Consider the following 27,757-nt stretch of genomic DNA (forward strand, 5'->3'; position numbering starts at 1 on the left):
ACTACCAACCCTCCAGCCTTGCTAAGGAGCTAGTGGAGGGAGAGATGAGTACCTTCAGAGAAAAATCCAGCACTCTCAAAGCAGGAGCTCTGGATTGCCCTCTGGAGGTGCCTGCAGCTTTCTATTGGAAGACTGGGCTCCCAAGTTGAGTGGTGAAAATATCCATGTATGTAAAATGTATCACACACCTAATCTTTACATGTGCCCACTTCAGCTATCAAACAAGTCACCATGAGAGCAGAGATTTGTGCAGCAGCACAATCACTTGAGAAAGTGTGGTGGTGTAGATCCTTTGACCTTGCTGTTGGTACCGTGTGTGTTTTAGGGCTGGGAACCACCTACTCGAGCCTTGTTGGAGTTGGACAGATGTGCTTGCTTTGCCCGTTTTGTGTCACTTGCAGGTGGATGCCTCATGGATCTGTCACACATGAATTACCTGAATCCCAGTACACCTCTCTGTAGAATAAAAAAAGAAAAAAACAACAAGAAATTGGTTTATGAATCCCACAATGTCAGAGGGCTGCACATCAGCATTTGAATCTGATACTGTGGAGCTCCTTGTGCTTCTTAGGAGATTGACTTGATCCCGTTAAGAATAATAAACCTACTCAGAAATTTAATCCACTTGCCATATTAAAACATGCATTTCCTGTTTTTTCTGGGCAGATTCAACAGTGTGTTCAGTTACTATTGTCTTATTTTCAGATAGATTTTAGTAATTTTAAGTGTGGAAATACAATTAAAAAAGAAAAATACAGAATTAATGGGAAAACACAATAGAACTACCAGGGTAGGTACAACTCCTCTATATGTAGCTGAAAGGATCTATTCCCAGAACGAATTCCAAAACTTTTTGTTTATACTCTCTCTATAATGCAAATGGAAAAATTTATATCTCTGGATAATGATCCAAAAGATTCAGAAGCAGTGAAAAGAACCTTATTATCTAGCAAAAAATAGGTCTGAATCTATAATTCTGGTTTGGGTTTTCTTGTTTGTTTGCTTTAGTTTTTAAAATTTGTTTTGTTTTTATTTTTGTTTGTTTTGTTTTGGTTTATTTATTTAATGAAACAAGTTTGGGAATGCTTACATGGGATCCGATATATTTTCCATGTTCACATGCCTGCATCAATTTCACATTCAAATCTCAGTTTGTACCCCAGATCATAGGAACAAGCAGAATCACAGATCATAGAATCATTTAGGGTGGAAAAGATCTTTAAATCACTGAGTCCAGTGACTAACCCAGCACTGCCAAGTCCATCATTAACCATGTCTTTCAGTGCCACATCTACATATTATTGAAATGCCTCAAGGGATGGTGACTCAATCACTTCCCTGGGCAGCCTGTCCAGTACTTGACAACACTTTCAGTGAAGAAATTTGTCCCAATATGCAATCCAAACCTCCCCTGGCATAACTTGAAGTGGTTCCCTCTCATTTTAGAGAGAAAATAATATTTATATTATTTGGAGGGTTTTTAATTAGCATTTTTTTAGCCTATAATGCAATGCTGAATCAAACTAGTATCTGAATGAAGACTTAAAATTGAGCTTTTTTTAAAAAAATATATTAATTAGGATTCCATCCTGTGACTCCAGTCATGTGCTTTGTAAGTTTTGTATGCTTTTTCCAGTGGTGTTCTTCCTCTTAAGACTGAAGGCAGTGTTTTTCTAAGACAAACTTGTCCTCTTGTGCCATGAAACAAATGTGTTACAAGCAGTGGTATTCCAGGTTTTCTCACACTGGTCAATATGTTTGTCATTTGCCAGCTTTGACTCCTTGGCTTAGAGGAGAGTTTACAGTCCATGCCTGCTGTCCAGGTCATCAATGATGTGTGCAGAGTGTCTGGTCCTTGGTGTCACATGATGTTTGAGAGCTCAGCTTCTCCTTAGTTCAGCAGTAATAATTTGGAGCTGCTGAGTTTTCACTACTAAAGAAATATACGTCTGACCGCAGAAACAGTCCCTGTAAATGAATTAACAGGGATTTTTTTTCTTTAGCTGTCAGGCAGCACACATGACTTTCCTGTTTCACCTCAAAGTGGACTAAATTTTTAGCATTATTATCTAATTATAGCACTGGTCATTGGAATGGAAAATTATTGTTGCTTGATTTTCCATTGTTGATTGCTCTGGGGACAGATACCTCTATCCAAAGCAGTTAGCTTTAAAAATTATTTTAAAATGTATACTGCTCTATGGAGCAACTCTGCCAGGTAATTCTCACTTTTGCCTGAAGCCATTCATCAGCTGACTTCCTCTCCTGCTTTTTGACTCCCTCTTTCCTACCCAAGACAGGGATGAGACACACATATGTGTGTGAACATAAACCATTTCCTTCCCTTCTCTTCCTCATTTGGTCCATCTCCTCCCAGCCAAGTTTATCCTTTAGTTGCTAAGGGCTTCTCTCAAGGAATTTATCCTGCAGGGACAGAAAAAAATGAGGGAAGGGGAGAGGTGAAGGACTGTGTGTCTGCTCACCCATCAGGTGACTGAGATGAGGCATGCCAGCAGGTTTCCTAGCAGAGCCCTGCTGGACCCACTTCCCTTTTCAACCTGGAACTCCCATCTGCTTCCTGACATTGCAGATCTGCCTGAGGCTGCCTAAGGTGTGTTAACAGCACACACAGATTTTATAAGGGTTTCTTCAACATCCATTTAAAGGGAAGATAAAGGACGGGTTGTGCTTCTCCAGCTCTTTCAGAGAGTGGGTGTTGCAACAGTAGGATCCGCAGAAAAGCAGGGAGGGATGAGGTGGAAGATGTGGGGAAACTGGAAAGAGACAGCAGGCTGAAGACATTTCGTTGTCTCACTAGGTGCAAGTGCTCCCCGCCATGGATCCCATGTGAGTGAAGAAGAGTGTTTTTAGGGTATGCTTGCCCAATGCCCAGCCTTCAGGAATGATGCAGTTCAGTCGCAGTCAGCCCAAACTGGATCTGAGCTAAGGACCTGCAGGAGTTAGTGGTTTCCTTGATTGCGTAGGCTCAGCTGGAGGAAGGAGTTCTGGCTGAAGCACAGGTGTGTGAACTGATGTCTGCTCTTTCACTTGGGTAATAAATCTATTATTTTACTGTTATACTGCTCCACAGAGAATTCTGGTTTTGGTCCAGCCTGCTTTGGGATGTGCTCAGCCTCATTTCTCTTTGCTCTGCACTGATGCCGCCAGCAGAAGTGTAAATTGCGACGGTACTTCTGTGATGCAAAGGCCACTAATCATATCCTCACCACCGCAGAGCATTGCTGACAGCCATTTCCAACGGAGTCCAGATGAATGTTTCATGTTTAATTCCAGCTAGCTCAGATCTGTTGCATAGCTCTGTGTTTACAACAATCTGTGCAGGACTGTCTTGGAACCACTTAATTTATTTCATCATGCACTTCATGATCACGTTGTAATTATCCATAGTCAAACCAATAACCTTGGTTGCAGAGCATAACAAGAATAATTGTATTTTGTGGCATTGTTCCAGCTTGTTTGTAAATTTTCTTTAAAATATGCTTGAAATGTAAATGTATTAAACAAATACCCAAAATGGTTAATTCTTTTTTAGTGACGAGTAGGAGGTTTATTACTTGTATTTTTTTTCAAACTGAAAAACACTCTTGACAAGCTCATCTCTTTTACTAGACAGTTTTAATTATGTGACATGCCTGTTTGTTATTTGACAGTCTGCTCATGTTTGGACGCAGACCATGCAGGGGAAAATTTGTGGTTCATTGTTTATTGAACAATCCTTTCAGACTTTGCACAACCTTTTCAGAAATTCTTCCATACAGGCAGGTAAACCATGCATGCTGAATTAGAATTATTTTTCCTATTTTTTCTTGATCACTACTGAGGTGTGGTGCTTAAAGTTCCCTGGCATAATTTTCCTCAGCAATCAGAGAAATCTCATAATCTAATCAGAAAAAATATTAACAGTACTGATAATCATTAACTGTTGAAGCTATCCTATATTTATTATTCCAACAAGAAAAGAAACTTGCAAGCAAACAAAACAGTGGCTCGCCTGCTGAAGCTTACTTGATTTGAAAGGAGCAAACACAACTAATGTATAATTTTTAAAATTTACTCCTAATATGAGTAAATTCACAGGTATGTAATGTCACAGCTCTGTGCAAAGATCCCACTTGCTTCCACCTTGTCTAGCCTCTCTTGTTAATGGATATGGATGAGCTCTCCTGTATTATTGATGCAGCCACACAATGCAAGCTGGAGGAGCTTGGGGATGTGTTTCCATCAGTTCAGTCAGCAGCTCTGTTTTGTTAGCCCCCTGCACTGACCACTAGACAATGCCATTTCCCTAAACAGTCATAATGAATGTTGTTCCTAATGATTAACTTCTGATCTATGTGGAAATGTTCAGTAGTCAAGAACAGATTTCCTTTATAATTGCATTGACAGTCAATGACGCTTTGAGACACCATTTGTATTCTGCCAGGTTTGATGTCCTACAAAATATGATGAAACTAGAACTGCTTGAGTATGTGACAGGTCTCTCCTGTTGTATTTTACATTATCCTCAGGTAAAGATAATAACATTCTGCTGCTTCCTAATTGACCAGATTGTAAAACCCATTAGAAGAAGACCAGCAATCAACAAGAGTTTCTGTAAATAGATATTTACTGAGCAAGATGAAAGTTCTAGGCAGACGCTGTGACATGATTTGTGAATACTAACAAAGGCTAGGAAGCAAAAAAACCCCGGACCTTTGGCAAGGCATCTGATTTTAGTAAGTTTTCTGCACACCCTGTGCCCAGTTCTAATTCATCTGAAATGAGTGGTGAAATTATGGATTAATGAATGGAAGATAAATCAAGTGTGGAGGAAATCTGGAGGCTCCTAAGAAACTTTCCTGCTCTGCTGGGGCAGCTGAACATTTCTAAGGATGCCTACTCAGCATACATTTGAGTGGAATGAATTTCCTTATTGTAAGGCAAGACAAACTCATAATTTAAGAAGATAAAATAGTTACTGACTACTGCTGGTACTGGGGAGTTAAACTTACACTGAACCAAAAATCAGTTTGAACAATTTTTTTTTTAACTTTTCTTGAACCAGAACTGAACTTGAATATTATTTTGAAGTTTAGCTGAACTTCGTGTTGGAAGTGAACAATAACAGCTTCAGTCAGAGCTGAATGTGAACTAAGCTTAAAAACTGAATTTCTTGACTCCTGGTGGGCCACTGCAGGCTGTTCCCCCAGCTGCTGACAGGGCTGAGCAGGAGGAGAATAGGTACGAGGAGCAGGATGTTTTCATGTATTCTTAGGGAGCATGGATCAAGAGACATAACACGCTAGTTAATCATCACTGCAAATGTTAAAGCCATTTCCTTCCCCACAGGTCCCCAAAGCAGGACTCTCATATTGTAAGAATAACAAATATAAACCAGCACTGTACAGCAGTAACTGCCCTGAAAAGGCTTCAGTAACTTCTCCTGCCTCTCAGTGGAACTTAATGCCTTGCTGCCTCTTTATATAGAGGAGTTTTGTTTCTTCAGCTAGTTTAGCACTCATTTATGGAGCTTGCCAACTGTATGGATTGTGTGATCACGTAATATATATATATATATACATGTATCCTTAGACAAGCCCTTGTTTATATTATTCAGAGTCTGTGAATGTTAGAACAAAGCCATGAGTTCATGATTCAAAGAAACAAGAAAGCTCAGGCAATTAGAAGCTGTTTTTCTCAACAGCACTGTTTTAAAGAGTCAGTCAGCTCAATACAGTCAACTTCAACCCCCAGTTCTAAATGGTTATATTCTACCTAATGGAATTAGTGACACAATACATTCCGGACTTGTTTCCCCCCCCAGTAACTTTCTTGGCCTCTGACTCTATTCACTGCCAGTGATTTTGTGTACTGGATGAAGTAGGAGAAACATTTTTCCAAAATAACCCCAAGTTATCACTACAGAGAAGGTGACAAGGTGAGGTAGAGCAAATTCTTTTCATGGCTGAAGTTTGTTATTTTATAGAAGTAACATCTTCTTCCCACTCTTTATTAAGGCTTCATCAACCTCCCCAGTGCTAAAATGTTTTCATCTAAGGTGGGTATGACACACCTGGGGGGCTGAGATCCTGGAGCTGAAAGTAAGGGAAAGAAATGCTGGTAGATGGTGAGATAGCTGCATCCACTGCTAGCACATTTACTGGATGCTGAAGGACTCACATAATCTGGCAGTTTCCTGCGGTTTGCAGAGGAAAAGAGGAAAACTGTGTGGCCCACAGTGTGATTTCAGTAAGCTGGATGCCCTTAGGGAAAAAGCAAACTTCCTGCTTTATATTCATTATTCATTTATATTCATTTTATATTATGTCACTTGCAAAACTGGCATCAGCTAAATAAGCTCCTGGGTTACTTCTAGACATTGTTCTCTGTTATGTACACTTAATCCAACAAACCCTTTCCCATTAATTCAGTTTCTCTTTCTGTATTATCTGTATAATTAAGTTTCTCTTTCTATATTTTAGTCAGAGTCCTGTGTTTTGTTTCTTCCATGCTGGCTGAAGTGCTTCTCCAGTTTTGAAGTTAATGCATTTATTGTTTCGGTCAACAGTGGAACTAGAGAAGGCATACATGATTCTTGGTAAGGCTTCATGTATTTTTTTATACTTTTTGCCACTCCAGAGGTGGGCGGCTGGACGATGGATGTTTCGGTGTTCTCTCAAAATTCTGCGTATTGAAACAGTTAACTCCAGCAGTTGAGGGAAAGCGATGTTGTTACTTACAAGAAAAACATTTTAGCCAAAAGGTGGCACTGCGGCTGCATAGATTTTGCAGTAGATGAGCAGTCTGGTAAAACGTAAGGAGCCAGGCAATAAGTGTATTTAAACTCCTCTTTTCATACTGTGATAAGTATTTAAAACTGGCAAATTATTTCTCAAACATCAGCATAAAATCAGTGCTTCCCCAAGTAAAGAATTTTGTAACTGTACTATAAAGGTAATAAATACTTTACCCTTGCTTTAGTGAATTTGAAAATCTCAAAAACAAAATAAAAACAACGACAACAAAATAAAAAACCTCCAAGCCCAATCAATATCTGAAGAAGTATTGCCTAAGTGCACAGAATGTTTCAGCTATGCATGTATCCTACACACAGAGACTGCTATTAACTGCTGCTTTGTAACCTCCAAGGCAAGGAGAGCTTCCTAGTAACTTTAAATTTTCGAGACAGATCCCGTGGTCTTTAAACAATGCTGAGATTGACTTTACCACAGGCTGATCAGATACTTTAGCAGATTAAGCACTCACTGATCCTAGTGTTCTGCCACCTACAGACACCATCACTAGGTGTATTCACAAAGATTGATGTGCACAGAAACCTGTGCCAGAAGATTGACAACCACATACCCAGGCTTGGTTCGTGGTCGACATGTGTGGGTGAGCCACACTGGGCCTGAACGTGGGAAGGGAGGGAACAACTTCCACAGGCTGTGCCCAGACACCGAGCTGAGGCGTCGCATTCATCCTGCTGGAACTGGGCTGCCTTACAATCTCTGTTAAGAGAGATAGAGGTTACATCTTAACTCCACGCACTGCCTGTGAGCAGCCTGTACCTCCTCAAAGGAGGCTTAGTTTCTGGTGATAGGTTTCCCTTTATCAGACCCATTAGGCACATGGAATTACTGTCTGTAGCTGATTTTTCTTAGCTTTCCTGAGCATTTTCATATATGTAAGTCTAGAGTTCTTTACTTCCCAAATATACTTGTATCAGATTCTGTTAGCGTGTTACATAATATTCGAATATCTGAATAATCGCCATTTTTCATAAAACAAAAATCAGATGTCTGCATGGCTCAACACTTGTCATTTGAACCCCTCAAACGCATAGTTTTATTTTTTTCTTTAAAAGACACTTTGTATTTTCCTGTGAGTCACGTTCATGTTTGCAAACATTTTTCTCTGCAACAAGGATGTGAAAATAATTTTAGAAAGCACAGGAAACCAAAATATGCTTAAGTAATTATAAGAGTAAAAAAGACCCAAAACAAACATTGAAACAAGACTTAAAGGAGCAAAACCTAGGACTCTTTACATCTGAAGTAAGACTGGATGAGGTCCTTCACCAGGAAGAAGGGCTGAGAAATTATGCCAAGGACTACAGGGTCACTACTTCTGCTTTGTCTTACCCCAGATCATGCACAGGAGTGAAGTTACCTAAAGCACTACCTGCAGGAAGAGGATGTTCAGTCTAAACTTCCCTCACTTAAGTATGAGGGATTGCAATACCTTGCCAAAAATGAAACACATTTTTATTTGTATTGATAACAACATTAATAACTTTCTATATTACAGCATCACAATTTCAGCCCTGCCTGTGAGGTTCATTCCATACACATACAGGGACACACCAGCTGGGCCTTGAAGCAGTCCCTTTAAACCCATAGCACTTTCTAACCAGGATCGTATTTTAAAGGATAAAAAGCTTTCCAGAAAAGTCAAAGACATTCTAGCCACCGGAGATCTATTTTTTTTTTCAAGGCAACAATGTTCTTGTGGACCTAAATGGGCTGCTGAAAAGGGAGGGGGGCGGGAAGTGAACAGATTAGAGAAAACCGCTCCCCAATCAAGAAAAAAACCCGTGAACAACAGCAACAAAAAAATTAAAAAAAAAAAAAAATTGTTAACTTCCCCCTCAAAACCAACACGAAAAGAGGCGCTAGGGAAAACCGGGGAAGTTTTCAGTGCAGAACGGGACCCAGCGCGGCGGCAGGACGGTCCCCGCGGAGGGGGCGCAGGCCGGGCGGGGGCAGAGGAGGCGCGGACCGGCCCGGCCCCGGCGGCGCGGGGCGGGGCGCGGGGCAATTCCCTCTCGGGGCGGTCCGTGGGTGCCGCCGGCTGGGCCCGCGCCGTCGGGGCGGCCGCTCCGTGCTGCCGGGCGAGCGGGGGAGGGCCGTGGGGGGAGCCCCGAGGGGGCGGGCGTGTGCGTGCCCCGGGCCGGGGGTGCGGCGCGGCGCTGCTTGCATGGGCTGCCGCCGGGATGCGGCGGGAGGCGTGAGGCGGCGCGGCTGAGGCGAGGCGAGGCGAGGAGGGGACGGGCGATGCTCCGCCACCGCGGCGGCTCCGCTCACGGGCGGCCCTAGGAGCGGCGGTGGCGCGCAGAGAGGGACGGCTCTCCGGCCGGCCGGCCGCGACCCCCGCCCGCCGCGATGGCCAGCGAGGTGGTGTGCGGGCTCACCTTCCGGCTGCTCCTGCCCGTGTGCCTGACTGCCGGTACGTCCCTCCCTCCCTCTCTGGGTCCCCGGGCGGGTGCGCGCCCCGGGGCCGTGGGACCGCCGTCGCTGCCCGCCGGGGCTGGCGGCTTGCGGGATGCTGCGCTCTCCTTCCTCGTGGCATCTCCCCCGTTCCGCTCTTTCTCCAAGAAACTTTAAACTTCGTAACTCGCCCCTAATTTCTTACATGTTAGTTGTTGTTATTAATTTTTGTCGCCCGGGGTGTGGGGCTCGCACGTGTGGCGGGGCTCTGCTCGCTGCCGCGGCACCGGCGTGCGGGGCTCCGCGGCTCTTCGCTCGGAACAGCTGCCGCTGGTTCCCGAGTCCCGCGTCGTCCCGCATCCTCGGGCAAGGCGTGGAAGAGAGGAGGATTCAGGGCTTGCCCTCCAGGCAGGCTGGTTTAGCCTCCGTGTTAGCGTTTCGGGGGTACTTTGTAAAGGGAAGAATGAGCGTCTTTTAGAAGGAGCAGTTCTCAAATTTACGGAGGTGTTCAGGAGGGCGATTTTCCTTACTTTTGAGAGAGAGAAATTTAAGTTTATTAAATCGCGTTACTTAGCAGGCGGCCGTCCAAGAAACGAATTATTTTTGGATGGAGAACTGCGGTGTCCAGTCATGGGTGAATATGTTAATATTAATCCGTCCCTCCGCACAAATTGAAAAAACTCTGAATACGTCCCGATTGCCCGTTAGATCGCAGGACGACGGGGTGGCCTCGAAAGCCGCGGTTGCGGAGGGCGGCTCGCCCGGGGCTGGTGCCCGCCGGAGCGGTGGGGAGGGCTGCGGGGCGGGAGCCGGGGAAGGGGGGCCGGGAATGGCACGGCGCGGAGAGAAACCCGTCGATGGTCAGCCCCGCGTCGCGCATCCTCCGCGGGCGGCGGAGCGGTGCCTGCCGTACCTTGCGCGGCAGCCGCGGGGCTCCCGGGCTGGTCCCGGGCCGCCGCCAGCCGCTTCCCGGCCGCGCGGAGCGGGCGCCGAACGCCGGGGCTGCCGGGGCCGGCTCCCACTGTCCATGCGGCCTCGCCGTTCTTCCACGACTGGGCTGCCCAGCGGCCCTCGAAACACGCATCCTTCCCGGGGTTTTGCCCTTGTTTAACTCTGTGGTGGCCCGGCCAGCGCCTCTCTATTTCAGCATCTTTCCCTCCACCCTGCCCGAGAGCTGCCCGACGCTCTGGTTCCAGGTGTCCTCCGCTGCCTCCGACTTCTCCTCCGGGAAGGAGGACGCACATCTCATCCTCAGCCTCGCCGGAGCCATGCGGGACCCAGGGCGCTCCCTGGTGCCTCGCGGTGTGCAGCCCTCCTGCTTTCGCGGCCTGGGAGTGAAAATGCACTTTCCCCCCGTCGCTTTGCCTGAGGCTGTATGGTGGGCGCTCTTATCACGGTTGTATGAGGGGTGAGATGGAGGCAGCCTTTCAGACCATCACCAGCACCTGCACCCTCTTTCTGCTCCTTCCAGAGCCCACGGCCTCCCTGAGGTGCCCAGCCCTGAGCTCGGGTGGCCACCACTGGTGCTGGGAAGGCCACAGCTCCACAGATCCATGGCGGCAGATGAGGGGCTTTAAGGCTGTGCAACCAGCTGTCTTGTGCTGGTGTGCAGGAACACCGTTGTGTGGAGGAGCTGGGTGGTAATGCGTGGGGCAGGTGGTGGGAGCCCTCAAAACCAAGGTGTGGGGGTGTCAGGCAGGTCTTTCAATGCCAGGGGTAGGCAGAGGGCTAACCCCCGGTTTGGAATCAGTTGGGCCCCCTATTGTCTTTAAATTTATGAAACATTATTGAAGTATGGATGAGGATGAATTTGCTGGAAAGATGTGGGGAGAAGAAAAGATTCTAGAAAAGAAATGGTGTTTAGGTGAAATTTTTTAGTATTACTCTAATAATATAATATCTTGCTGTGGTATTAAAATAGGAGGGGTATTGTTCTGTCAGATGCTCAATCTGGCTCTTGCCAGACTCTTTCTGTATCAAAACAAGTTCAGATAAAACGGTTTTGCTGTCCATATTCCCGATAGTTAGTAATGCAGAAGTACTTTCGCATTGCAGTAATACCTCCACAGATGAGAACTGATGTTGTCATGAATCGCTTATGCTCATAAATCTTACTCATCTGAGGATTAATCGAAATATAAAACCTGAAAGAGGCACTTCCCGTCTTGAGTATGAAAAAGAAATCCCACTGCGGAACTTTTGGGTTTGGACCTCACAATCTTGTTCAGTTGGATTTGAGAGAGGAATTGGTAGATGGACAAACAGCTTTTCTCTTGCCTTAGTTTACTGTGTCTGTAGGTGTTAGTTTTTCCCCTTTACAAGCTCTTAGCAGAGCCCTCACTAGGGTGAAGCATAGTTCAGCCTGCTTCACTCTTGCACTTACCTTGCATCTGCACCTGAGTTATTCTTGAGCCAGTGCTCTCTTCCTTTCCAAAGCATCAAGGAAGTGTTTCATGGGCTTCTGGAAAAGGCTTTTTAGAGTGATGGTTTTTTGTATGGCTTACAGTGAGGTTACATCTGCAGCCGAAAAGCTGCCACAAGGAATCCCTGCAAGACTGATGCTTTTGTGTCTCCTGCCCCTGTCTGGGCAGGGAATGTGTCTGGCACTGCCAAAAGGGTGGAAATACAGTGGTTCTTTTGGTTCAGTATCCATCGTGCGTGATTTTAAAATGCTCAACTACTACAGTTTCTTATCATGGTAGAATTTGCTTTTCTGTTTCTAAGACTAGAAAGTAACGAGTTTGGAGAGCTCTGACTGGGTGTGTGGAGGGCAATGGCAGCTGTGGCAAACTCATTAAAAATAACACATCTGCTAAGCTGAAAACTGATTCTTTAAATACTGTTAAAATGGTTAATAGTTTTAGTTCTTAATACCTTAAATACCTTAAGTTTACATACTTCTAAAAGCAATACTAATGCTAGTTTGCATTTATGAAGAAATGTCAGTTTGCTGGAATGAAATACTTTCCAAACACTGATGAGTACCATGTAACTGAGAAAACACAATTCCTTGTAAGAATTTTTAGGATCAGATCTCTATCAGTGAAGAGTCTGATCTTGTGCAGGTAAGCCTAGATGGATCCATTTAAAGCTCAAGAATGGTGTGTCTCGAGTGTCTGATGAAGACAGGAAATTTAACGTACACAAAATGAAAGGCTTTGGAGATTGAAAAGCTGATTGTAGGCTTATGACTTCAAGGTTGATCCTGTCATGTTATTTTCATGATAAAAATCTTATGTTCAGTCCAATGTGATCCTAGAGTTTAAACAGTAACTTACAGTAATGTGAAACTTATTGCAAATAAAGTACTGTGTTCTGTAATAAAACGGAGAGAGTTGGGTACTTTATTGGATTTTTTTTTTTAGTGTGATTACTGTGATGTGATATTTTTCTGTGCTGTAGTAGTACAATGCCAAAAAGACAAATAACAAAATAGAGGAGAGGGAGCTTTTGGCACTGGTGGTGGAAAGTGGGCTTTTTTGTGTTTTGTCTTTTAAAGCTTGAGCCTTGGTGTGAACTTGTCTTTTTTTGTTGCTCATATGTACTTGAAACATGCAAGAAGTGATTTGTTTTGTTGAAGTAAGGCATCACAGCAATCTTTTGGTAATTGCTTTCTTTGGTTTATAGGGACTTGAACCACAAAGTTGGCTTACTTGATAACAGTTTTTAATTACCCTGCTTCCGATTGTTTTACTTCACACACAATTCATTAGTTTTCTCTTAAGCAAAATATGGTTATTTTTAAATGGGGTCCTGGGGAAAAGAATGCTTGGGACATGTTTCCTGAGAATGACTTTGTCTGGGTTTTGACTGATGCTGTTGGAAAGTGTGTTATCAGCAAATGGGCTTCAGTGAGGTAGTTGCCTGGCCCAAGTGCTTCCCAGAAGTTACACTTGCTTTCTGAACTTTTGAATTTTTACCCAGATGAACTAAGAGTTGTAGAAGCTTCTAGAAAGTTTGGGGTTTTCTGAGGGGTTGAGTGCAGGTATCAGTGTTTTGTAAGCAATGGCAGGTAAAGAAAATACATTAGAATTTTTTTGGTGACAGAGTTCAGATATTATTTGGAAATTTTCACTAGTTTCCTTTGAGCTGAATACTTAAACTCCTGGTAAATAGCAGGAATTAATTTTCTTCATTTTATTTCTTTTATTTCTCCTTTCAGCAATGATTACTCATGAGAATTATATTGAATTAATCAGAATTAGCAATATGGATATAAACAATATGTTACAGAGAGTATTCCTTAAATCATGACAGTATTTTCAAAAATACATATATTGACTTGCTGGAAGTGCCTCAGTGGGAGTGAGGTCCATGTTCTGCCTTGAAAGGAAAAGGTAGATTCCAGGATGCTTGGGTGATCTTTTATCCCCAAATTAACAAATATTAATGAAAATTTTGAAGGGGAAATACCTGCATTACTACATTACCAGGTACTAAAATGCTTCTTAAATTACGTGTTTGAAGTGTATTTCGGAATCCAATACCTCCCTCTGTGTTTTACTGCTTTGAATTGTTGCTATTCACATTTCCTATAGAGAGAATAAATTGGATAACTGTAATATTAAGGCAAGCCTGTGGAGGCAGCAAACAATGCTGTGCTTGAATTATTATTTGTTTTGTGCTTTTCATTAATTTCACTGGAGGTGGCTGTTCAAGAAATGATCATGGAATACAACTCTTTGTTGCAGTTTTCAGGTGACTGAATGATTTTTATGTGCCAGTCTCTGCAGGTGATGTCACAGCAAGTTGTGATGCAGGACTGTTCAGAGTAGAGGGCAGTTTGTGTAGTGGCATTGCATGTGACAATGTATACATACATATCAAAAATCTTCAACATATTTTTAAAGTTGGAATAAACTTCCTGTAGATGGGGAGAGTCATGCTTACTATGCTCTAAAATTGGTCAGTTACTAAAAAGAAGACAAGGATCAGGCTGGTGGGGTTTTTTTTGTCATTATGGTGACATTGGGGAATATTTATGATGATGTACCGAGAGAATGATAGGGAACAGCATGATAAAGATTCACATAGACTTCCTATTACATTTTAAAACTCTGGTGTTGTCCCAGAGCACTCATAAAAGCATTAGTCACAGCAACAAAAAGTCTAGGAACCCTTAGTGGGTAGTATGCTGAAAAAGCAATTAACTTAGATGTCAGTTTGCACAAGAGATCCTAAACCAGCTAAAATGGAAGCTTTGTTTCCCCTCTTCAAATGATTCAAACTAATTAATCTGGCTTCCTTGATTACAGGAAGTTTTGCCTTGTTCAGTGGGAGCAGGTGAAAGGTGTCAAGCGGGAGTGATACATACAGCCTTGCAGGAGCAACATTTTCCAGGCTTGTAGGCACAGGGTTAGATGTTCTTGTGCACAAAAAGCAAATGTCGTTGCAATCTCTGTGGCTTCCACCTAGGGTCAATTAAGACCCAGAGGAGAGAGTTTTTAGGAGAATGGGGAGGCAGCAGTCTCCCTGCAAGTACAGTGCTCCCTCTCTCTTGTGTAACAGCCATCTCAGGTTGACTACCTCTACTTTCTCTATTGCTCAGGCTGGAAAGCTATTTAAACATGAATCCCACAAAAAATAGGAATAAAACTTCTCTCCGTAAGTTCTTACCTTCTCAACTTATTTATCCTAACCATTCTGTTATGTGGTTTGAATCTACTTAATTTTTAAGATGAGCTAAAACCAGAACCTAGAAGTTTGCCAGGCTTAGGGCTTGCCTGGTGGGTAATTTCCACAGATAGTATTGAATGTGGGAATGGAAATCAGTGGGAGACAGCTGACTGGAGAGAGTTACTTGGAGGAAGTGGACAGTTTGCCTGGTGACTGTCAGAATTGGAAAGCATTTGAATCCTTTATTTGTTGTGCTGGAGCTCATGAAAATCATGTCATGCATGAAATTCCTTGTCTTCTAAATTGCAGGTACAACACTGTGCCTTTTTCTTCTTCTTTTTTTTTTTTTCTTTAATGAGGGCAGTCAAATCAAAACATGAAATGACAGACCTGTATGTATGTGGTGATAACTCCATTTTTGGTGGATATTTCTGATGGGGATAAGGGAAGAGAATGGTACTGTTATTGCACCTGTTTTTGTGTAGCCAGGGTGCTCTTTCATTTCAGGTATTTGCTAAAAATCCAAAAATGCAGGAAACAACTACTAATACACAACAGGCAGGGGGACTGAGTTCAACAGTTTTAACCACTTAAGCACTAAAATTACCAACATGTTTGTTGGAGTAGCAGAGTTGCAAGTGCTGGCAAAAGCCGGACCACTTCATAGTGGCTGGTGCTGCTAAAAGAACCCTTGGAAAGAAGTATCCTCTAAAGGATTGTTATCTGAAAGGGACACCAAGTTATATGCTCCCTCAGAGCAGTAAAATCTTTTCTACAGATATGTAAAGCTGCTGAGTGTTCACACTCCACATTTTCTTCTCTACATGTCTTTCCTCTTTGAAATTATAGCTACTGTGAAGCTGTAGTGTCTTTTTTCAAGGATAATGTTTCACTTGAAGAGCATCAGTAACAACTTCCATGTGTTAGACTAAAGCACTCTGAGAAACAGGCTGTTTGCTTTCCATTGTGAAGAATGACATTAGCAAGTTCTAATTAGTGAAAAAGTCTGTGCAGTCAGTAGATTGTACTAGCCTTTCTAATATCTTTAGGCAGTTATAAAGATACTGTAAATATAATTTGCTAGTAAGAGGCTGTATAATTTTTTTCCCTGTGCTGCAGCAGATTGATCAATATTTGTAATGAAATCAATCCAGTTTTGTTTTCTAGGTAAAAGTTTTCTGTAGTATTATCACAGGTCTTCATTCTGTCATCTTGACAGGTGTCTGAAACTAAGCAGGTCAGAAGCTGGTAGTGTGTGGATACGAAGTTTTTAGAGAAAAGTGCAGCTTTTGCTGCCAGGAATGTGAGTGAGGGAGCCTTCTCATTCTTCTGCTGAGAGAAACTGGTGTACTGGGAGGTTTTTTGTCAGATAAATCAACTATTTTCATGTCTTTGTTAGAAGTATATCCTTTGATGCATTATGTTCAGGATGTGGTTGTATTAATGCACTTCTCTTTTCCTGAGGGTCTTACCTGTCCATTTCCTATCTTAAGTAGGCAGTTGTAAAACCTGAATGTCACATTGAGGTTGCTATTCTGTATTTTAATTTCTTTTATGTCATTAATTCCAAGCTGCAGTGTTAGCTTTGATAATATCCCGTGGCAATGGGTTCAGTGGGTAAGCTCCACCATGAATAAAAAGGAGTACTTTTTAATTCATTTTGAGTTTGTTGCCTTAGTAAATAATCCTTTGGATGGGAAAAAAGTATGTATAATCACTTAAATCAACAACAGTGTAGTGTTCTATTTACTCTAACACTTTAGAATAACATTTGCAAGCATAAAATCAACCATTAAGATTAACTGTAGAAATTAACAGCTCTGAGTTTCCTATCAGTTGTTCCTGAAGAGAAAGGGATGAGGATTGTGTAAATCTGCCTTTTCCATAAATAAAGAGTTTTAGGACATGATACTTTTACAATTTGAATAGACAGTGCAGTGTAGCTCTTCTCTGAACTCATTCAAGTCTTTAGTTTGGAAGGTGTTTTATAGAGGAAGTGAAACTTAAAGCGACTCTGTGTGTGTGTCAGTGCTACACTAATCACCCCCTTTTGGGCAAAATGTTATAAAGCCTGGGCCTTCAGACATTACATACTCTGTCTACTGTTTCCAAGCCACTAATTAGTTAATAAAGCTTGACAGAACCATAACTTAAAACTGAAGTACCAAGTGGTATTCAAGTGGGGATCAGTTCTGTCCCTTAATCAGAAGTTGCATAGGAGACTGGAAATTCTTTCCTGAACCGTTAAGTGGGTGTGTTCCGGACTCCTGTTGTGCTGAAGCATGCCAAACACTATGTGGTTAAAGAGATGCTAAACAAGTGCTGTCTTTTTCCTAGCTTTACTAATGCCACTCAATAAACTGTTATGTTGATTTATATATATTTTTTTGTTTGTTAAAAGATGTGCTATTAGGGAAATTAGCTCCTAGGTAATTTGAGGAACACTGAACTTCTTGTGCTAGCAGTCATGTATTCCAGGTTGCAGGTATATGTTCAACCTTTAACTTTAGACTAGCTTTTTTAAAATGCAGACTAAAGTTGCAGAGGGTGAGCAAGGAATGATCAGTGAAACATAACATCCCTGCTTTTGTAGTTTGATAGTAGGCCTTCCTCCAAATTGATAAATCTTCAGTTGTAAAAGATAATGCTGATTATAGCATTACATATCTCTGATAATGATTTGCTTGTCCAGGAAATCTAGCAAACAAATACAGTTGACAGTTACTCTGAATTTCATTTTATTGCATGCTCATATATTGGGAAATATCTGGAACATGTGAAATGTGTGCATAGTGGCTACATCTGTTTGTGTTGTGCTTTTCTTCCCTGGTTATATTTGTGGCTTTTTACAACAATCTTTCAGAATTGCAGTTTCCTGGTCACTGAGAATAGATTAATTCATAAGCCAAAGGAAAGTGAAGGAAATTTGTCTCCACAAATCCTGATGTATGTAGAAAACCTTTATGACCATAAATAAATATTAGATCATTTTGTCATCTATGACAATATTGTATAAAGCAGTATTCAAAAATGTGTTTCAATCCATTGCTCCTTCACTCCATGCTTAGAATTTTAAAGACCTGCCCTATTACATTCCTTAATAACATTGTGGTTTTTTGACACAGTTACACAGCTAAATTCACTTCTACAAAACAACAAGTTAAAAGAAATGACATGTTTTTACCCTTCAAAACTTTGTCAGAGACTAGACTTTCTGTTACCACGTATTTTTGCAGGGCACTTTCAGCTGCAAGCATAGAATTATAATTATTTTCTTTGGTTTTGCAAGAGTCATTCACCATCAACATCTTCTTTGATGGCAATATATTTCTGTATAGAAAGTTGTAGAGAAAGATTTGTGCCTTTTTTAAATGCTAAGTAATAAAATTGTTTTCTTCAGGTTGTAATGCTGTCGGTCAAAGAAATTCTGTTGTGATGTGTACTATCAGCTAGAGAAGCTGCATAGTCATTTTGATTCTTCTCCTTCCTCTTCCTCCTTCTTTGTTCTCTAGACATTTAATGTGTCAAATAACTGTGTAATTTGGAGAACAAAGATCTGTGAGGTATGACCCAAATCTCATTTGTTAGCTAAATGTGGGGCATATATATTTGCAGTATTGTGCTATGTAAATAAAAAAACACCACTTCCATAGCTTATTTTCTCAAAATTGAAAGGAAATCAATAACCAACTTTTAAAAAATTTTCTTTAGATAAAGTGCCTTTGCTATGTTCTTAAAAACAAAGTTTCTGGTAAAGATAATCAGGTTTAGGACTTTCTTCCATCATTTCAGAGTATAATTGGGCAACAACCCCCCTCCCCCCCCCCCCAACAACCCAGTATGGTACTGTGTCTATTTGTGAAAATATGTTTCAACTGGAATCTCTATAGTTCATGATTTTCACTGTGCTTTTTCTTATAAACCTATATATAGATTTTGTTGTCACATTTTCTCTAACCTTGTAGTGTTTAACTTGTTAGCCATTTGTTTTTCTTGAACTGAGTGAATGAACTCCATAATGATGCTGTTGGTGTACATAAACATGGCTTGTTTCTTGAAGCTTTTCGTTGCCATTTGCATGTAAAGCATCACAGTTGCTTGAAGATCTTGACAAATATTTTTTTTGTTAATTGGCTGAAAGCATAAGTAAACATACTCATTTTATGCATGTTTAAAAAAAGATCCCTGCAGTTTATTGTACCGCAGTGATTTTAGGCATAAATTGCTTAGCGATACAATAATTTTATGTGAAATAAGCCACTGTCAGCATTTGGCAGCCTCAATAAGCCTCTCCAGATGCCTATGTTTTTATCACAGCATGTAGACAGACTGAGGGGTACAAGAAAATCCCACTGTGCTGTTTAGAGGGTGGAATCAGAATTGACCTAATAATTTAAGTTTACCCCTCCTTTTAGAGAAGTCCACGTTAAAACAGAGAAAATACACAAATCTTGTTTCCTACAACTTGGCTGCTTACTATTGCTTGGCAATAGGAAGGAAATGGCAGAAGGTCCCAAGTAGTCATTAGTGTGCCCCAGAGGATGAAGCAGTTGGAGTTGCTAGAATTGCAGAAGAAGGATATCGGGTTATTTCCTGCTTGTATTTACTGTTACTGTATTTGGGGGAGTTCCGTTGGTTTCTTCCCTCTGTGGAGTTCGCTGTTTCCTGTTGCTCTTGGAATGGAATAGCAGTAAGATTGTTCCAATGCCACACAATATTGCAAACTGGAAGGAATGAGGAGGTCTCACTACCAGAGTATCCTGCCTGCATAACTAACGCACGTTAGTTGTCATTGAAATACACGGAAATGAGAATATAGCAGTTGTTTAAAAAAAACCCAACAAAAAGAATGAGATAGCCAAGTCACTGGAGTGAGCCTCTGTTTTGAGGAGGAAGAATCATGTTCTCATGTGGGGCGAGTAATTCCATAGTTATTCAGTTTGGGCTTCTCATGCGCTCTTTTGAAGCAGTTGAGGTTGGCCACACCCCTGCAAGGTTTCTGGGGTGATTACAGGAGCGGCATTGGTCAGTCTTTCCATTTCCCTTCTCACAGCATCCCAGGCTGGGAGGCACCTCAGGAGATCACTTCTCCAATCTCCTGTGCAATGCAACACTGAATTTAACTGTGATTGCTCAGGGCTTTTTCCTGTTGAGTGTTGAAAATCTCTGAGAATGGAGGTCTGTGGCCTCTTCCAGTGCTTAGTTAATCTCGCAATCAGTGGGATTTCATTTCATTTGTTTCCCTTCTTCTCTTACATCCCCCCAACTTCAGTTTGTATCCTTTGTATCTCTGTAGGCATCTCTGTAAAGAGCCTGGCACTGTCTTTTCTGTAACCTCCCTTTAGGTCAGGGGGCTGCTGTGAAGTGACCCCAAAGCTGCCTTGTCTTGGAGCTGAATGAGCCCTGGTCCCTCAGCCTCCACTGTCTTTGGGACCCTCCCCTGGATTTTTTGAAGTTTATCAACATATCTCTTGTCCTGAGAGGGACCAGAATTGCATGTGGTTTAATGATGGCTGAAAAAAGGGAGTAATCCCTTCCATTGGCTATGCTGCCCTTGATACAGCCCAGGGGCTTAGGCTGAACATCCCAAGGGACATTGGATTGGGAACTTTTTCACCTTGTTGGAGTGTGACAAACAGAAAGTAGATATTTACTATTTTTATTGTTCCTTAAAAAAAACAAACAAAAAGCCACCCAAAAAACCCAACCCTGAACTTTCAAACTGTGATCAAAGGCTTGCAAGTAAAAATAAATTGATGTTTGGATATTATATCTGAACAGTCAGCATTGCTACCCAGGCAGAACTTGTTGGAATTTTTCTTCCTCATTTTTCATTTAAGGACATAAGCATTAAGTCTTTGCAGGAAATCCTAAACTCTCTCTCCTCACATGAAAGTCGATGTCTCAGTATGTTCTTCAAGATGTTCTAGTTGTGGCTTTTGAGTTTTGGTTCTAAACCGTGTAACAGCAGGTCTTGGAAGTCCTGCTGTGAGGAGTTGTTTCTTCAGTCTTTGTGTAAACTCACTTGTACCTCAGATCTCATGAGAGTGCAGATTTACATTCTTAGTTTTAAAATAAATGAATTAATCACAGCCTGTATCTGTAGGGCATGTTTGATTTGCTGTGTTTTAACATATACAAAATGCACCCAAAGGCTCAGAAGGGTTGAACTTGGGTTTCTCATCTGAAAGTGCTGATTATTAATGAATGTTATTCCGTAACATTGGCACCGTCATCAGTCACTGACTTGCAGTGAATGGAATGATGAATTAATACAAGACCTACAACATTTATTCCCAACTTCAAGAACTGTCCAAAGCTGGCAGTTCTAAGGGGCTAACTAGCCAGTAAATTATTGGCATTATTTTCCCAGCAATCATGTTCACATTCTTGAATATTTTTAATTAGTCAGTATTTCTTGTTATTCTGCATATCTTTGACAGCTAATTTGTTTTAAAACCACAGGAAAAAATCAGCTCTGCATGTTTCTGTATTGCATTCTTTTCTCCTACATGACCTCCATCTTGTCTAGAACTGACAAATTACTTTTAGCAGTAGTTATTTTACTGTTGGGTTGCAGTTTTGAAACAAGTATTTGAAAAACTGGCTTGTGTTTTGGCCATATGAAACACTTTGTGCTGATCGTTCAAAGAATCTGTTGTGCTGGGTTCTATAAATCCAGCAGAAGGAATTGTTTCCAATTTTTTTTCCCTGAAAACGGCAAGATTTATTATTTATTTCTTTGACTGTAATGTTCAGTTAACTGTGCTGCCTTTAGAAGGTCAGCTCACTGTGTATTGGAAATTCCCTTCCCTAGCCTCTTTTATTCTACAAGAAGCATGGGAGGAGTTACAGTTTAGCCATGTGAAAAGCTGAACTGTTTGTGGCACGTAGCATTTGGTAAAAGGCAAGTTATTGATACCAAAAGTTGTATGCAACCACTGTTTCCTTCTCTTGTTGGGCACACCTCTTTATGCTGTTGTAATTGTGGGAAATAAGCTCATGTCTTCCTGTAGCTTTTGCCTACAGTCTTCTTTCACATTTACATTTTTCACTGTCTGTATCTGTTGCTCTTTCCTTTCTTTGAAAGATTAACACCACCTCCATGCAGTACTGCAAATAAAATATGTACTATGTCTTCTGTTGCTCAAACTGGTGTTTTATTGTGAGCTCATCTTCTTTTCTAAATATGAGACATTTAAAAAGTAAATTTATATCTGCAGGGAAATATCAAGATAGTGTGCATTTAAAAAATGTTTTAGAAATACTGGTAATTTTAGCTTTAGAGCTTCATCAAGATTGTATAACCAAAATGTTCACGTATTTCTGATATTCTAGCAAGGAGTAGGTGTACCTCTCCTAGTAGAAAGGTGTACCTTTCCTAGGGAAAAGAAAAAGAACTATGGAAGATGGGCCTGACTCTCAGAATTGTGAGGCTCCATGTAATTTACTGAATCATGCTTGCTTGGAGATACCCATCCTTTTTGCAAATCGGACCCAGCAAGTTTCCTGTTTGCATCCCATGTCTGTGCATAAGGAGTGAATCAAATGTTCCAAAGTTGGGGAGGATGCACATGCTACAGAATAGCATTTTATAAATTCATATTACTATTAAAAGTAGCAAGGTAAGTCGAGGTAAACATACACTGTTTTCTTTTTTCCTTGAGGTAGTAAATATTAAATGTGCTCAGGTAATAAATGTATTAGTAATATTTTTTTACAAGAATTGATACAGTTATATTTTCTGACATTTTGATGTTGATGGCTAGGATTTGTTGTTTAATTGATTTTAAAATCTCACGTTTCAGGTCAGCTGATTCTTTCATGCATGATGCAAATATATATTTAAAAAAAAAATAATTTTTTTAAACACCATAATGATTCCCAAGGCAATTGTCCAAGAACAAGTGCTGCCAGTGCCAGAAGGTTATTTGGAAAGGCCAGTGTCTGAATTCCATGAATTAGATAACATTTAACATACCATCTCCACAAAGTTGAGTAAATCAGAGGAAGATGTAACACCAAATTAGAAAGAAACCGCTGTTTAACTTCAGAAAATTAATAATCAGCTTGTTATACCCTTTGTTACTGAGGTATGCTTGTATCTAATTAGATTGTTCCTTACACTTAAAATAAAAAATAATCTGAAATTCAACCTCAAAGTCAGCAGAAGCCATCTGGTTAGTGTAAGACCACAAATGATGTCAATAAATTAATGATGTCATGGGTGTGCACAAACAGTGGAGAAAGAGACATTAAGAAAGCTTGGGCACAAGAGAAGGAGAGTGTCTTTCGTGAAGTGGTTAATCAAAACTGTAGGTGAAGATACTACCGGTGCTGTTCACAGAGCTGTTGTTAGCACATGAAAGTTACTTGTTTCATGCTGGTTTTTAGCCAAATCCTGGCAGGAAACATTGCCTTTCAAAGGCTACTGCCACAAGTAACATAATTGTCTTTCCCTATGAACATGGTAAAAAAGATTCCTTAGACTGTCAGAGCAGCCTTTGCTACTAGTGGTTTTTGCTGCTTCTTTTTTTTTAATTGCTGTTGTCTGAAAACCAGATTCAGGTCCCTCATGGATGTTGAGTGTCTGGAAAAAACCACAAACAAATTGCCTCCATCATTCAATATCCTCCTTTGCACTTTTCTTGGAAAAGAGAAACTATGCAAAGATTGCGTTTTTCATGGCAGTTCACTGCGGGTTTATATTATAGTATAATTAAGCTCATTATATATTTGGATTTCTTCTAAGAGGTCATCACTAATAAGGTAGAGGCAATATAGAGTAGGATAGAACATAACAGAATAAAATAATTTAGGTTGGAATAGACCTTTATAAATCCAGCTGCTGACCTGGCACTGCCGCCACTAAACCGTGTCCTTAAGCACCACACCTACATGTCTTTACAATACCCCCAGGGATGGTAACTTTACCACCGGACCACCCTTTCACGGAAGAATTTTTTCCCAATATCCAATCTAAAGCTCCCCTTGTGAGACTTGAGACCATTTCCTGTTGTCCTGTCACTTGTTACCTGGGAAAAGAGGCTGACACCCATTTTGCTACAACCTCCTTTCAGGCAGGTGGAGAGAGTGGTAAGGTCTCCTCGGTGTTCTTTTCTCCAGGCCTAACAACCCCAGCTCCCTCAGCTGCAACTTGTAGCTCCAGACCCTTCCCCTGTCCTGTTGCCCTTCTCTGGACACGCTCCAGCACTTCAGTGTCTTGTAGCCCAAAACTGAGCACAGGATTCAAGGTGTGACCTCACCAGTGCCGAGTACAGGGGGACAATCACTGCCCTGGTCCTGCTGGCCGCACTGTTTCTGACACAGATGACCTTGTAGTATTTGATTCTTTGTAGCATGCATTGATTTCTTGTGAGTTTTGAGTGGTCAGCATCCCACAGTAATCGTCTGTCTTCTTATTTTGGAAATAATGTTAGTCAAATATAGAATGGGTAGTGCTACCTGAAATATCTTAAAATTTAAAAATAATTATAGCAAAGATGCGATATGACCGGTTTCTCTGAGTCAGAATTACTGAAAGTGGTAATATTAAACAGTTATATTCTAATAATTGGAATGATGATCCTGTAAGAGAAATCAGGCCTTTGCCACTATTTAACAGGCACGGTAAGAAGTCAAGACTTAGCCCCAGATATATTTCTTAGATATATGATGGGGTTCTGGTAACTTGAAAGCAGTTATTCTCAGTGTACTGACAGATCTGAAATTGGGGTCATGACCGAAAGAAAAATCGTCTGAAAAAACTTAACTGTATGAATTAGGTGTGATTATGAAACATGGTATAATAGTAACAATTTGATTTCATTAGGTACCTGTGTAAGACACATGGATAAGACTGAGCACTATGATATGCATCTAAGTTTTTGCTGGCTTCCTAGGGAGTAGAAATGGAAGCACTTAGCATTCATAGGGTGTCTGTGAAAGGATGTGCTAGAAAATCCAAAGTACCTATGGAAGAGCTAGGTGGCTACAATGAGATGCAACAGGCTAGTAAAAATCATTCAGAGAATAAAAATGTTCGCTTAGTGAGATAAATTTACCATGGTCAAATCCAGAAAGCTGTGCAAATGGTTCAGAATATGACCAGCACTGTTGAAAACATCTGCTAGGTTGTGGGTCAGAGTAGCTGAAAATAACTAAATGGCATCTTTCACCAATGTTCAGTGTCATCAGATGTAGTATCTGCCCAGTCTTCTAATGTTTGCTAAAAACAGAGATGTGTGTTTCTTTCTGAAGATTTCTCTTTTAGCAGCTTGTGAATGACTTTGTCTGTTAAAAGATTTCAGAAAGGTTTTTGGTTTCTTTGTTTGTTGGTTGGTTGGTTTAAATAGTGCCTGTGCAGACATCACCGGTCAAACTGCCTAGTTTACTGGCTGGGATGATGGTTGTACTGTTTCTATTATAAAGTACAAAATTTTGCACGGGGAAGTCCAGTTTTATCTTCTGTGCAGTAGTAATGGATTATCCTGCTGATTATGTTGTCTTCATGGCACTACTGAATTCCTTAATGTGTAGTGAAATAAATCAGCTGTCAAAAATGTGATAGTGTAGATGTATCTAGTTCTACTACATGAAGTGATCTGATTTCCTTCTGTGGTAAATGCTATAAATCCATAGCAGAGGTATAAGTTAATGATTGCTCCAGTACTAGAATTGGTAGGTGGAGGAGTTTTACCCTGCATTATCTTTACAGGTGAAAAAGTATGAAAATCCTGTCCCTGGAACAAGACTGAGAGAGAAGAATATTTAAAATTCAGGCATAGTGGTGGGAATAGATTTCTTTTTTATATAACTAAGAGGGCATGTGAACACACAAAGGAGGCATTTGAAAGTATATATAAAGTAGCTGGTGGGTGAATTTAAACTCTTTTAGCAAGAGATAAACAGATTTCCCTAGCTCACAGTAAAATACTGCCCACAATTTCCAGCAAAAAAGACTGTAGTGGGTTGATGCTGGCTGGGTGCCAGGCAGCCACCCAAGCTGCTCTCTCACTCCCCTCCACAGCTGGACAGAGAAGAGAAAATTTAACGAAGGGTTTATGGGTTAAGATAAGGACTGGGAGAGATCACTCATCAAATACCATCAAGGGCAAAAACGGGCTCAACTTAGGGGTATGAAATGAATTTATTACTAACAAAATCAGAGCAGGACAAAAAGAAGCAAAATAAATCCTTAAAAACGCCTTCCCCCCACCCCTGCTTTCTTTCCTGCTCTACGTCCTTCCACCAATGGTACAGGGAGACCGGGAATAGGGGTTATGGTCACTTCATCACCCATGGTTTCTTCTGCTCCTTGTGGAGAGGAGTTGTTCCCTTGCTGCACCATGGGGTCCTTCCCATGGGAGACAGTTCTTCATAGTTCTCCATGAACTCCTCTGACCTGGCTTTATCTCATGAGCAACAGCTCTCTGTGAACTGCTGCAGAGTGAGTTGATCCCATGGGCAACAGTCCCCCTCAAACTGCTGCAGCATGGGTCACTCCCACGGGGTGCAGTCCTCCAAGGACAGGCTGCTCCAGCCTGGGAGCAGGGCCCCTCTCTCCACAGGTCTCCCACAGGGTCACAGCCTCTTCCCAGGCATCCACCTGTGGGTGCGGGCTCCTCTGTGGACATGGAGGTGGATCTCTGCATCCCCATGGATCTCCACGGGCTGCAGGTGGATCTCTGCATCTCCATGGGCTGCAGGGCCACAGCTGCTTCACCGTGGTGATCACCACAAGCTGCAGGGGAATTTCAGCTCCGGCACCGGGAGCACCTCCTCCCCGTCCTTCTCCACTGACCTTGGTGTCTGCAAAGCTGTTTTCACATGTTCTCACTCTTCTCTCGCCACAATTACAATTGCACAACAACTTTTTTTTTTGTTTCTCTTTCTTCCTAAATTTGTTATCACAGAGGTGGTACCACTATTTCTAACTGGCCCAGCCTTGGCCAGTAGCACCAGGGACTGGCTCTGCTGGACATGGAGGGAGCTTCTAGCACCTTCTCACAGAAGCAACCTCTGTAGCCACCCCCACTACCAAAACCAGGTTATGCAAAGCCAATAAGCTTTCCTTTTTAGAAACCACATGTCCTCATGTGGGAGCTGGTGTGCTTCTGAGCTTGTCATTTTTCTGGAAAAGCAAGTCATGGTTTATAGGGATTGTGTTGGTATGACTTCAGAAGAACAGTCACCTTTATTGGAAGCAAACTGAATTACAATTGAAGAAATACAAATGGAGTGTAATTTACTGGCCTGCTGAATGTCACAGGAGAGAAAAATTAATGAAGAAGATAATTATATAATAATATGATTGTAAGGGGATTTGATGTTTCAGGTTATTTTAAGCCCCATTTTATGAAGTATTTGAAGGCAGGTAGATAAGGGCAATTAAGCAAAGACTAGGAGAGCAGGCAGATGGAGTATGAGGGCTGAGAGTATAGAGAATAAGGAAGATGTTAGTAGAGTGGGAGCTGGGGTAGGAGGTGTCTAGAAAAGGGCAAAGAAATCACTGGTTCATTTGAGAAATAGGGAAATGAGTAGCTGAGTTCAAAGAGATTAATGATGTTTGGAAGCAGGATAGGAAGCTGAAGAAGATAGCCAACTAGGCCAGCTGGCAGAGTGATAATAAAACCAGCAAATAACTGTCAGTAGAAAATATGTTAGCTGTGGTGGCCAGCAAGAATGTGTGAATTCTAGAAATGACAGGGCAGGAAGTGACAGGACTTCCATAAAAGACTGAATTAAGGGATACAGAAATAGAGAATAAAAGATTTCATGTAACAGGCAGTGAAAACAGAAATGGAAATACAAAGGAGAGACCAAGATTATTTTGTCAGTCTTTCAGAGCACCTTTGGGAAGGTGAGCAGGCACACAAGAAGAGACATCAAAAGTGGCAAATGTGAAGTAGTGTTGAAAAGTGGGAGTAGTG

At 41.5% G+C, this 27,757-nt stretch overlaps 1 protein-coding gene across 5 annotated transcripts in view; it reads left to right on the forward strand.

The window, feature by feature from the left end:
- The first annotated feature begins 8,981 nt into the window (after window positions 1-8,981).
- PIEZO2 (piezo type mechanosensitive ion channel component 2) overlaps window positions 8,982-27,757 on the forward strand; it is a 292,650-nt gene continuing 273,874 nt past the window's right edge. For 4 of the 5 annotated variants that reach the window (XM_032121792.1, XM_032121810.1, XM_032121818.1 and 1 more), the window contains exon 1: window positions 8,982-9,228. In XM_032121792.1, coding sequence (XP_031977683.1) covers window positions 9,165-9,228 — 64 coding nt within the window. In that variant the 5' untranslated portion in view covers window positions 8,982-9,164. The remainder of the gene's footprint in view (window positions 9,229-27,757) is intronic. The other variant, XM_032121828.1, reaches the window with a different exon arrangement.

The sequence above is a fragment of the Corvus moneduloides genome, chromosome 1, assembly GCF_009650955.1.
Source record: "Corvus moneduloides isolate bCorMon1 chromosome 1, bCorMon1.pri, whole genome shotgun sequence".
In the NCBI taxonomy this organism is placed as follows: Eukaryota; Metazoa; Chordata; class Aves; order Passeriformes; family Corvidae; genus Corvus; species Corvus moneduloides.